This window comes from Chrysochloris asiatica, unplaced genomic scaffold (genome assembly GCF_000296735.1).
Source record: "Chrysochloris asiatica unplaced genomic scaffold, ChrAsi1.0 scaffold00006, whole genome shotgun sequence".
NCBI lineage: Eukaryota > Metazoa > Chordata > Mammalia > Afrosoricida > Chrysochloridae > Chrysochloris > Chrysochloris asiatica.
Window position 1 is genome coordinate 28,747,044 of NW_006408524.1, and position 13,581 is coordinate 28,760,624.

Consider the following 13,581-nt stretch of genomic DNA (forward strand, 5'->3'; position numbering starts at 1 on the left):
CATAAATCATCAAAAACTACATTCTTACCTACTGCCCTTTTATTATTAATTCACTGGACTATAAACCATAAGACTGGCAGTTCAAACCTACCAGCTACTCCTTAGAAACCCTATAGAGGGTTCTTGCTAAGAGTCAGAGCCAACTCGAAGGCACTTAACAACATTACCTTCACTTGAATTTTGATCTCTGTAGGAAAAGTATTTGTGTAATACTGTAGGATAATGCACTGGATGTCAAGGTTGGTTTGATCTGCAAGGTCAACGGTTCAAACTTACCAGTGTCTCCTCAGAAATCCTATACAGAGTCGCTATGAGTAGAGTCGTTACTGAAACAACAACATAGATTTGCAGGGAAAGCAGGACAGGAATTTTCAATATTTTTTTTTTGGGTGAGAACTCAGAAGTTTGGAGAATTTGAAGACCAGAGAACTTGGAAGTCACTGCATCAAAATCCTAGGGCTCTGAGGTATGCAAGCCCAGTCCTCCTTCTAGTAAATGGAATTGAAAGAAGAGAGAGCTCCAGGCCTGGAGTATGAATCAAACTGGCCTACAGGGCATTTAATGTTGAGTTTTTAGGCCTTAAGATTTAGTGAGGTTAACCCCTATCCTGGAATCCTGATGCGGCACTGTAGGATAAGCACTGGAATGCCAACTGTAAGGTCAGTGGTTCAAACTCACCAGTCACTCGTTGGGCACCCTATAAAGGGTTGCTCTGAGTTGGAACTGACTCAATGGCACTTAACAACAACACCCCCCAACCACTGTTACTGAGTTAATTCCTACTCATAGCGACCTTCTAGGACAAAGCAGAATTGCCCCATAGGGTTTTCACTGTAGCAATCAGACTGCTTCAATTTTCTCCCATGTACTAGTGGGTGGGTTTGAACAGCTGATCTTTTGGTTAGCAGTCCAATGCTTAACCCAGAGTGCCAACAGAGCTCCTTTTAATGAGGTAAGAGGTTTAAATTTTTTGTTTAAAATGAAATTCCAGGATTATCTGTCAACGTTCATATACACTATTCCTACTTACTCTACTCCGTATAACCAAGAGTTATGTATACACTAATAAACATTTAGCCTGTCTGTGATACCAAAGGAGTCCTGTTGTGGCACTGAGGATCTGCATTAGAGTACTAACCATAAGATTGACAATTCAAACCCACCAGCTGCCCCTTGGGAATTCTATACAGAGTTGCTATGAATCAGAACTGACTCGACGGCACTTAATAATGCTACAAATGGATCATAAGGCAACTTTCTTGCCCTAATATTATTTTACCAGGACAAATCTCAAATGTACCAGGTTAATAAAGATCTCTGATGTTGTATGATAGAAAATTGTCACTTAGTCAAGTTTTGAAGATATCAAAAACATTTTTCATGTAAGTGCTTGTTCAAAGTACAAAGAAACAGAAAAAGGAAATTCTGACTAGGGCTTCAAACAGGTCTGAACTGATTCAGTCATGGCTGACACACTGAAATCGGGACAAATACAGATTGTGCAATGTGGGTGTTCCAACATGTTAACCAGAATGGGAGAAACTAAAGATCAAAGTCCTGAACAGGAGACTCGGATGAAGCATAGGGAGCCCTTTCAGGAAGGAGCATGATGTGAGAGATGGGATTATTGTCAGGACTGATTTGGTTGCTATGCAGTACTTCTGCTGCCCCTGTTTTCTACAAGTTGTTGTTGATAGGTGCCATAGAGTGTGGTTGCTATGGTTCTGACTCATAGCAACCCTATACACAACAGAACGAAACACTGCCCAGTCCTGCACCATTTATTGTTACACTTGAGTCTATTACTGCTGTCACTGTGCCAATCCATCTCATAGGCAGTCTTCCTATTTTTCACTGACCCTCCACTTCACCAAACTTGAAGTCCTTTCCCAGGGACTGGTCCCTCCTGTTAACATGTCTGAAGTATGAGACTCAAACTCTCGCCATCCCACTTCTAAGGAGCTTTCTGGATATACTTCTTCCAACACAGATTTGTTTGTTATTTGGGTAGTCCATGGTACTTCTTCTAAAACACCATTAATTCAAATGCATCAATTTTTCTATGTTTTCCCTAAAACCTGTAGGTTTTCAAAGAGAAGAACCTATAATTTTTCCCATCCTGGTTATCAGTCTGGCATGCCCACATTTTACAAGTTTGGTGTGATTGAACTAGGTTCAAAACCCTATTTTAGATAAATGGCCTCACAGATTTATATGAGTATCATTTACAAATCATATTTTATAGCATTATTGACATCATTGGCTAAAGATACATTGTTGTTGCTATTTAATTGAGGTCGAGTCAGTTCCAACTCATAACAACTCTGTATAAATTTCTGAGGAGTGATTGGTGGGTTTGAACCATTGACCTTGAGGTTAGCAGACCCACGGTTATCCCAGGCTCTCCCTGCTTAGCTTCTGAAATCAGACAACACAGGATGGTATGGTACATTAGAACTTCTTTCATACGAAGTCAGTTTTGTATACGATAACATTCCCTAAGCCATGATGTGCATTGTATTTATGGCTTTTTTTGTGAGCAGTGTTAAGAAATCATATAAAAATGTTTGTACATGTTTTTTGCAATGTGGTACAAAATACCAGTATGGGATGATACCCACTTTGATTTAGAAATTACATGTAAGAATCTATAAATTTTAAATGAAATATATGCAAATAGGTACTTGAAGGATAGAGAAATTTAGTAACCTTTAGCTAAATTACCATGCTCCATGTTGTGTAAAAAGCTAATCATCCTTCTCAGTGTCTTTTCTTTTTATGATTTAAATTCTAAGAGTAGTAAACTAAACAGATGTGCTGCTAGATACCACAGCCACTAGCCAAGTGTGGTTATTTGTATCTAAATTAGTTGAAATGAAATTAAATACAAAACTCAAGTTGAATATTTTCTCTAAGCCACTTTAAACATGCTCAAAAGCCACGTGTGACTTGATTAAAGTTCTGTTGGGGAAAGGGGGTAAGCAAGGTAAGCATGTGCTTACTTATGTGGGTTAATGCGTCAGACTGCAAAGTCGTTTGAACTGCAAGGTTGGTGGTTCAAGCTCACCAGCTGCTCCTTGGAAACCCTATACAGGGTCGCTATGGGTCGGAATCGACTCAACGACACTTAACAACAGTGACCAATTTAATTTTGTGAATATATGGTAAAAACAGTGGTGAGAACCATAAGAAAAATATTGAATAATCATACAGATTATTCAATTAGCATGGAGTCCTGGTGTGGCACTGTGGATTAATGTGCTGGACTGCGAAGTCGGTTTGAACTGCAAGGTCACTGGTTCAAGCTCACCAGCCATTCCTTGAAAACCTTATACAGGGTAGCTATGGGTCAGAACCGACTTGACAGCACTTAACCACAGGAAGCCTGTGTTGTGTTACTTCCTGGGTATTCTGCCACTGTCAGGAAAAGAGGTTTTGATTCTGTAAGAACATGTTGTGGAACTGAGAGAGAGAGAGAGAGAGAGAGAGAGAGAGAGATGCCAACTATACCTAGAAACTGAATCTGTGATATGTTAAAAAAAAAAAAAAAATGGGGGAGGGGGAGGAATTATTCACCACAGATTAGTAAATAACCTCAAATCATCCCATGCTTAGCTTGCTATTTAGGTAAACTGACACTGAGTAGATAGCAATTTCTTCTGTTGGTTACATAGGTCAATGATGTTAACAAGGATTCCATGTGAAGGGGAAAAGAGGTCAGAAAACTTTTCCCAAGTTAGCATTCCCTTGCTTTGTTTCTAAATACTTCTGTATCTTACATACACACACAGAGAGAGAGAGAGAGAGAGAGAGAGAGAGCAAGTATTTGGTCCTACCTTTCATAGCCACTGTCTTAATATTGGTGAAATTACTACTACATGGGATACAGTACTACTGAACATGGGGATGGTGACTATAATTGAATGAATAACTTCTAATGTTTTTCTTTATTGCAATGACAGATTTTCCACTGAAGAGGACTCAGTTTTGCATGATAGTTTATTTAAACACACATATATACAATGTTGACAAGGGAAAATACTGATGGGCTCAGCACAGTGGCTGCATGCATTGTAAGGATGGGCAGACTCTGGTTTCACAGTATGAAATATAGGGTGAAAAGTAGGAAAAGACTGGAGAGCAAGTTTCACTTCCCATCACCACAGAGAAGGATCTTCAAGCCTGTAAAACATAAGAAATAAAGCATGTACGAGAAGCTTCCCCAACTTCCTGGGAGGCTTGTGTGAGTGAGACATTCAGTTTTGAACTGAAAGATGATCAGAAACAAAGGGAAAAGCTCCTGTTGGCATTTCAAAGAGGAGGCCAGTAGAATATCAGGATGTGAGACAGTGGTATAGTGTGCAAAGCCCCACTGAGTAGCTTTCACTATATAAACGAGTCTCAGGCAAATCTCAGAGGGAGCATATAAAAGGCTTTGTATGTACCACACAAGTCTGAAGATCAGAACAACAGAAATCACAAAAAACTAACAAGAAAGTTATTGTTACTCCACTCTTTGAATATGTGCCCTTGTTTTCCTGTAAGTCTTTTATGTATTACGATGCTATTTATTAGACTATAAAGAACCCTTTTAAATGAAATAGCATTCACAAGCAACTTCAAGGTTGTCACATTTTGTCTCCTTTTAACTGCTTGTGGTGGAGCTGTCAATCCAAGTGCAATTAACTTCATTTCATGAACTAGTCATGTGACTGAAAGACATAACACAAAGACCAGCAAGTTTCGAAGCAGGTCTGAACTATTTTCCTAACCTTGAGTATTTAGATACAGGTAATTCTAGACTGTTTACTATGGTAAATATGATATCAATCAAACATGAAAAGGCATTTATCATGTTAGTATTTAAAAACATGAGTTTTCCACCTGCTTCCCTTGTACTTTGTTGAATTTCAAGAATCTGTGAGCAGTTGCTAATATCTACAGGGAGCGTTTGATTCCAGTTATAGTTCATAGTTTCCCTCAGAGAAAGCAAATCCAAGAATGCTACATTGCATCCTTCAGCCAATCTGACCATTTCACATGGGAGGGAGGGAAGGTGGTGACTCAGCAGGTCCTAGGATTCTCTAGGGAAGACCCCAATAAAGCCTGACAACTCAAGTCACAGTCACTGAACAAGTGTTCTAGCGACCCCTTCTGGGGAACTTGGTTTTTAATATTGTAGAACTCTGAGGCAAAGACAAACTACCACAGAAGCAGACAGACCGTGTGCAGTGTGACCTTATTTACTAAGGAAGATAAGGCTGGAGGGCAGAAGACCCAGGGGGCTTATGAAAATTGAACAGGACCACAGTCCTTTTTAGCTGTACTTCGTATTCAGGAGACACCAGAAATTCCTAGCACAACATGTGACACTTAAGATATTGGTGGGTACCTTTACCTAAGACAGCTCCATGCTTTGAAAAATGTCTCAAAGCTACAGAGAAGCTCCTAAGAATAATATTCCATCAACAAGCGTTTGTTGACTGCAATAAAATTCTATGTGATATTAATTGAGCTAAAATATTAAGTCAAAATGTAAACAAGGGAACTCCATGGAAATGCAGCTTTTGGTAAAGCCATGGAGACTGGAGTAAGAACTATCAGGTATACTTCCTAGGGTATCTAGACATTCAGCATAGAGTATAAAAAAAGATTCCAGCTAAATAAAGCTAGACAATTGTCATTTCATCTTAGAGTTAGGGGCTTCCCCCAATTCTAACAACGTTCAAAAGGCTACAAAGAATTCTTTCTGAGGCAAGAGTTCTCAAATTTAACATTTTAATAAAAGCACCTAAAAATTTGGGCTTGAAAATATTTCCCCACAGACGTTTTGAGAATCCCCAGTGAGTTTATAAAAAGGTCCTCCCACACCCACCCCATTTCTACCTGCCTAAATCCTCCCTAAGGAGCTCTGGTAGTGTCGTGGGGTCTTGAGACTCCCTTCTAATGTCTCCCCACCATGAAGTTCTCTCCAATGTCTCTTCACGTAGCACCCCAGGCTGTGTAAGATGGCTGCAGCCCAAGCCTTTCCTTACCTAGTTCTGGGAACGTTTTCTGTGTTCTCTCTCATCAAAAGATCTGAAATCAGTGTCTCCGGGCTAGATCGTTTTCCATATCTTAAAAAAAAAAAAAAGTATTTTAAATCAAGTATGGAATACTGATAAAAACCTATAGAAAAAAGAGAGTTTCCCATTTGAATTATTTTAAAACTAAAAATTATTTTCAGTAGATCATCTGCTAATAAGTAATCTTCTAGATATATGACTCAAACACTATTGAAAAAACACTTATAGATGTAATTTTATAACAAAGTGGCAGGGAAGAAACAGGCATCAGATTATAGTTTTTTAAATTTCTAGTACAGACATACCTCATTTTATTGCACCTTGCACAGATGCTGAAGTGGATCAAGTCTATTCCAACTACACGAGCTCACTTCAGGTCTGTGTCACATTTGGAAACTCTCACAATATTTCAAACCTTTTCATAATGGTATTGCCCACATAACAGACTGCTATACAGTAGCAACACTGACTTTCATATGCACTGGGAGACCAGAGATAATTGCCTGATATATTTTGTTATGACAACTGCTTTATTGAGGTAGTCTGAAACATAGCCCACAATATTGTTGTTGTCAAGTGCCATTGAGTCAGTTCTGACTCCTATCAATTCTGTATGGTTTCCAAGGAGCGGCTGGTGGGTTTGAACCACCAACCTTATGGTTAGCAGTCCAGTGCTGATCCTACAGCACCACACCAGGACTCCATGCGTGTATTAGTAAATTAGATCTAGTTCTGATTAAGCAGAGCAGCTTAATGAAGAGTCCACATACACTGCAAAAGAAATCAACAGACCGATGATCCAGACTTACCTGTGTCTCTAAATCTCAGATTATATATATATATATATATATACACACCAAAATATTAATTCCTGCTTAAATCAGAGTTTTTTTGGGCGATCCAATGAGAAATGTGTGTCCTGTGCTTTGAAAGTGACAACATGATCCACAAGTGTAACCTACTGCTACAGAAATATACTCACTCTTACAGGATCTTAGAGATTCTGGGTACTATAGACTCCATTTTTAGTTGAAAGCACCCCCCCCCCAAAACAAACAAAAAGTGCTTTTTAATACTATCTCCAAGTTGAAGCTGCCCTGTAAGTGTACAAGAATCTTACTGACCCATGGGCTGTGGTTTGTCTTTTCTCTCCTATAGCAGGATACGGCTAGAAATGGATAGAACAATACATGAATGCAAGGTTGGGTCTAGCTGCCTTGGTAGTATGATACTTGCTCTGCTCCAGGGGAGCGAGTAACTGGTTTCTTAGTCTCAGTCTTTCTCTCTCTCACACACATGTTGCTAATGTTGACTCTTCTATACCAAATGAATTTTTGAAGAGGCCCTTCCCCCTCTGCCTTTTTGCACAGATGAAAAATTAGCCAGGCAAGGATTGATCAACTAATAGATAAACAGCCAAACAAAGCTGACAGCGCTCTCTCTAGTTGCCTAACAACACAAATAAATCTAATTTTTTATAACGGTTTTGCTATCATTGCTCCTTTGCTGAGACTCGCAGAAAACAAAAACAAAACCAACTCAGTTGCCACCCCATCAGTTGTAAGAGTTCCTCAAAGATTTTCTGGAGTGGTGATATCAAAGTATAAGCAACTGCTTATACATGCTTATTTATTCTATCCACCAGTCGATTTGAGAATTCTTGAGCACCTTAACTCATATCTTCAGCATGCCCCAATAAGTAAAAGAAGTGGCAGATCTTTTCTGCAGTTAACCAGTCAAGAAGGCTAAATCATTTACAGCAGAATTCACTCACTCCTAAAATAAGTAGCATCCAGAACAGCGTTCACTAGTCTTCCTTCTCTAATTCTGGATTATTGTTTCTCTTCTGTAATTTATTGTCAAAGATTGAGTCTCAAGGACAATGATTCTCAAACCTGACTGTACATTAGAACCACCTGAGGAGTTAAAAAAAAAAAAAAAAATCAAACCCCAAAAAAAACCCCACCAAAATCCAGGCCCCACCCTCATCAATTCTGATTTGATTGGTTAGGAGTGGAGCCCAGCCATGAATCAAGATTTTAAAAGCTCTCTAGCTGCAAACATGCTTCCCTGGTGTGGTGCTTAGGAGAACTGGCCTGCTGTGAGTCAAGAACAGGATTGCTATGAGTCAGTAGCACTTAACAACAGAATGGGGTTTCTCAACCTGGGCACTACTGACACTTTACACCACATAATTCTTGGTTGTGGACAACTGTCCTGTGCATCCATTATTGTGGTTAAGCGCTATCAAGTCGGTTCCAACCCATAGCCACCCTGTGTAGGGTTTCTAAGGAGTAGCTGATGAACTTGAACTGCAAGGTGCCATCAAATTAGTTCTAAGTCACAGCAGCTGTGTCTAGAGTTTCTGAGGAGCAGCTGTTGGGTTTGAATTGCAGACCTTGTGTTTAGCAGTCCAGTGCTTATCATATAGCGCCACACCAGGAACCCTTTCTCCTCATTGTTGTTAAGTGCTGTTGAATCAGTTCTGACTCACAGTGACTCTGTTTAGGGTTTCCAAGGAGTGGCTGGCAGGTTTGAACTGTCAACCTTGTGGTTAGCAGTCCAGTGCTGATGATACAGTGCCACACCAGGACTGTACTCTCTACCCACTAGCTGCCAGCAAGAATACCCCTCTCCTAAGTGTGAAAATCAAAAATGCCTCCAGTGTTAAAAGCCCTCCCCTTTAGGAAGGGTAAGAGATAAAATTGCTCCTGTTTGACCTATAGGACTGTGGAGAAACATTGGAGTCCCAGGATGGTGAAAATGGTTACATACGAACTAGGCTGTTAACCAAAAGGTTAACCATTTGAGTCCATCCAGATGCACCTTGCAAGAAAAGTCCGGTGATCTACTTCCAAAGAAGCAGTCATTGAAAACCTTATGGAGCACAGTTCTACCCCGACATACAGCTCTGTAGCTCCTAGTCTCTATGTTGTTGTTGTTGTTGTTGTTGTTGTTGTGTGCCGTGGAGTTGGTTCCAACTCACAGCGACCCTGTACAAGATTTCCAAGGCTGTAAATCTTTACGGGAGAAGAACGCCTCATCTTTCTCCCATGGAACAGCTGGTAGTTTTGAACTGCTGACCCTGAGGTTAGCAGCCCGATTCGTAACCACTACGCTACCAGAGTTCCTTAGGAATATTAAACAAAATATGATACAAAATCAGAGGTACAGCCGGCCCCACAAATCCAGGTGAAAACAGTGGATTAAGTAGAGAAAAAGAAGAAAGGGAGTGGTATCTTACATACTAAGATTTAAAACCTGACACAGTAATTTCAAAGGTAAAGACAGATTCAAGGATGTACGCCAAACCCATTCGAGTGGCTGGCAGTGGTGACAGAAAGGAGAGAAAGGACAGCAAGCATCTCATTGGCTGAAAGAAGGAATTAATAAGGAAAATGAGAGTGAAACCCCCTCTCTACTAAGTGAGGAGTTGCTGTTTTGTGTGACATTATGAAATACATAAAGTGAGAAATTCCTGAGGCCAGTCCTTCACTTTCTGATGGGGCTGTACACAACAAAATCAGCACATAACTAACTTCTTGGACGAAACAAAGGAGCCAATTTAACAGTTGTGCTCTAAATAGGAAATTCTGCCTGCATTTCCCCTTCCCAGGAAACTCAAGTGCCTTTCCCTTCATTATTCTTTGTCAAGGGTGTTGAAAGGAGTTCTGGTGTGGCGCTGTGGGTTAATGTGCTGAACTGCAAGGTTGCTTTGAACTGCAAGGTCGGCTGTTCAAGCTCAACAGCTACTCCTTAGAAACCCTAAACAGGGTTGCTATGGGTCGGAACCGACTCAATGGCATGTAATAACAACCACAACAGGGATGTTGGAGAGATCACACTGCTGATGGTAATGCCATAGTCAAGGAAAAGCAATAGGATGACTCCAATTCCAACACACTTAAAACAAGTCATCTTGGAATGCCCTTAGTTTCATGATATATAAAATGTAGATAACTATACTCACCTCAAAGCTTTGTGTTAAAGACTAAATGAGATAATGTCTACAAAACACTTGAAATGGTAAAGCTTTATACAATGAGAAATGGAAGCCACATTTGCAAAATTAAGCACTATTGCACATTAGAGAGAAAGACAAGGCTTTCTGCTCTCATACAGATTTACAGATATACAGGGTCACTGTGAGTCGGAACCAACTCTACAACACACACCGCCAATGCATATTATAACTGAAATATCAACAAAAGAGATTTTCCTAGAAAAAAACAAAAACAGTAATGATATAAAAAGAAAGATCTTGTTATTGTACAAGTTCTTTTCTCTGATTTGTACAACAGCATAAAGAAGCATTTGAAGCACCGGACCTTTCTGGGAAGTCTGTTACAGTCTACATTATTGCTTTTCCCTATTTAAAATGACTCGATTTTAAGAGATAGCAAACCAACACTATTTATTTCCTGCATTTGCATGTGTACTCCTGATAGCTATATAAACATACAAAGCTTTTTCAAAAACTATTTGGGATGAAATAGGAAAAAAGAAACTATTTAAATAAAATAAATAACTAACCCCTTTGAATCTTTCCCAACTAGCCTCTGATTTGTAAACAGCAAAACAATGGTATAAAAAAAACACAAATTCTAAACATCTCCAAGAACACCAATACTTTGAAAGGCTTATACCTTGTAGTTTATTACGGTCATTTGATTTCAGTCATTAAAGCGAGGCGCTAAATGATTTATATTTAAGAGGTACCCAGTTTTGAGAACAGTATTAAATCCTATGACCGTGGTGTGCTGTGGAGTCGGTTGCAATGCATAGCAACCGTATGTAGGGTTTTCAAGGCTGTAACTCTTCATGGGAGCACAACTTCTGCCTTGTCGTTAGCAACCCAACTCATAACTCACTATGCTACGTAAAGCTCCTTTTCAAACCCTATATTATCTACATAATACTTTATATTTGGCTTTTTGCTAAATTTTCAATGCTGAGTGAAAAGATGGTATTTGGTTTTGCATTTCTGGTGGTTCAAAGTAAAATTTTACAATTTCTTGGATACCTTGGAAACTCTGGATTCATTCTAGAGTTACTAAAACTATTTAAGTTACTCCGTAATAAAATGCCAAGTGAACCTGGTCTTTTTAGAAATCACCCGCTATAAAATAAGGAACTTCTCGGCATCTTAGATCCACTGGTTATACAATAAATTTCTAATACCCGGGACTGGAATTTTCAAAGACCTGAGACTGCAAAAAACCACTTCGGTAGAAGGAAACCAAGAGCGCTCTCATGATCTTTTCCTTAAGACTCTGGTTCAGTTGCTCTGGGCAGATCTTTGGCAGCTCCGCTGTTTCCTCTTACTTTGTTTGGGTACTTGGTGTTTCTAGACACCTGGTCACCCCCACCCCTTCCTTTTTGTGTTTCCCTGGCTCACTCTTGTCCCATTTCTTGGGGCACTTTCCCATCCCGATTTCCAGACAACTGCGTACTGATGTAAGAACAAAATAGGCAAGGGTGTGAGTGGGAGGAGACGGTCAGTCACACAGACTGGGGAGCACGAAACTGTGGGTCACGATTCTGTGATATCGCATAACACTACCATGCGATAGATAATGATGTGCCCCATACTGTCCTGGCCCTAAAATACCGCGAGGTAAAAGAAAAGGTCACAGGGCTCCCAGAAGTCCCGGTAGTGCAGACGGGGCACGCTTCGGGTCGGGACCCTTCAAGCCCACCCACCTCTGCCGGGTGATGAGGTTGATGTAGTGCCGCAGCGCCGAGTAGTATCTGGCCAGGTCCTCCGCCGGCGCGTCCTCACCGGGGTTGTCCGGCTTGGAGGGGTACGCCTCGATCAGCGCGCCCAGGCACACGAGCAGGGACAGAGCAAGGGTCAGTCCGCACAGCCCCAGTCGCTTGCTACCTAGCATCTGCGGGCACAGAAGGCGTGGCGGAAGGGCTTCAGGATTCAGGGGACACACGCCCCCCCCCCCACACACACCTTCCTCCTCTCCTGCTGCTACCACCCGCGACTAGTTGACCCAGCCTCACAGAAAGAACCCCTGGCATGGTGAGCACCACGCTGCTGGCTCCGAGCATCATCTGTCCTGACCTGGCTCCGCTGCTCAGCCCGAAAACAACTCCTCGTGGCGGGCGGTTGGGGGGTAGGGAGGGATGCTCTACGCGCCAGTTAAACACTTTAAACAGAATGAGAAGTTCTTCCTCCCGCCCAGTTAAAGAGCACTCATTTTCTTACTCTCCAGTCCAAACCTCCGTCGGAGAAGAAAACTTTCTTCTCTCTTACTTTTATCTGCAGGAGATATCCTCCACAGTGGTGGCTGAGATCTCCGTGAGGGAGGCAGGGATTTGGGGGAGATGTGAGAAAGGGGGTGGAACGGTGAGAAATGCTGGAACCGCCGGGCGCAGTTCGGATTCTGGGGGCCCGGGGAAGTGATGGGCTCCCGAATGCCTGGTATTCCTCAGTCAGGGCACTGCCAGGAAACCTCCCAACCCGCGCCGCCCTCTGGGCTTCCAGGCGGAGACCCTCGAGAAAACAGACGGCCAGCAGCTCAGCTTGAGGGTCCAGTATTCTCCCTCTGTTTTTACCAAAAAGTAACCCAGGGGGACCGCCCAGCCGGGAGGGCGTAGGAGAAGAGAGGATGGACCATCAGAGGGAAGGTTAGCCCCTAGACGGACTGGCGCGGAGAGGGCAGAGCGTGGTGCGCAGAGCTGGGCACCCGGGCGCAACTCTCCCAGGACTCCAGGGCTCGTAGAGGGCGAGTGGGCGCCCGAGGCAAGTTTGCCCTCGCCCCCTAAGCTCCAGTCCCGGCCGAGCCAATAGTGGTACTCACGGTGGCCGGCTGGCGGGCGGACGGGCGTAGCCGGACGGCGAGTGCTCAACAATCGGGCTGGCCTCTTCGCGGGGTGAGAGCTGGCTGATGGGGTGTCTAGAGCGGGTCGCAGCAGGGCTTTTATGGCGTTCCCTCTCTGCGGCAGGAGGGGCCTCGGGCAATCACGCTCCGGTGACTCCCACCCCACCACTTCCCGCCCCCGACTAGCGGGGGGTGGAGGGGATAGGAGCCGCCGCAGCAGGTTCCTCTGCCTCTGGAGTCATCCACACCACAACTCCCCGCCCCAGGCCGGTTCCCGGAAAGGGGGTCGGGCAAGCGCGCGCTGCGAAGGGCGCTGGGGACGCCCAAACCCCTGGCTCTGCTCTCAGCAGTGCCCCAACCTTCCTTCATACGTCCCTTCACAAGCCGTCTATTCCTGCCAAGATCTTTAGGTAAGGTCATCTTTGTCACCGTCCCCGGAAACACCAACAAAAGCCAGGGGTAAGGGACACTTTCCTCGCACTGAGCATCTTCAGGACTGGTGCGGGACACAACTCGGCGCGCTTTCGGAAGGAAGCAACTTGATGCAGTCAGTCCTGCACTTACTCTGCGGATCGGAGGACGCTATCCGACGTCTTCAGATAGAGGAATCCAAAAACTGCCCCCCCCCCCCCCCGGAGGTGCCGAGAGCAGACTATCTAGCTGTGTCCCGATTTCCCAGCTTG

General features: G+C 42.9%; 1 protein-coding gene across 1 annotated transcript; it reads right to left on the bottom strand.

The window, feature by feature from the left end:
* Positions 1-3,981: 3,981 nt before the first annotated feature.
* NPY (neuropeptide Y) lies at positions 3,982-11,956 on the bottom strand. The gene is made up of 3 exons (XM_006832208.1): positions 11,769-11,956; positions 6,036-6,116; positions 3,982-4,182 (listed from the first exon to the last, which is right to left on the bottom strand). Exons 1-3 carry the CDS (start codon positions 11,954-11,956, stop codon positions 4,158-4,160), a joined length of 294 nt encoding a protein of 97 aa, XP_006832271.1. The 3' UTR covers positions 3,982-4,157.
* Positions 11,957-13,581: the final 1,625 nt, after the last annotated feature.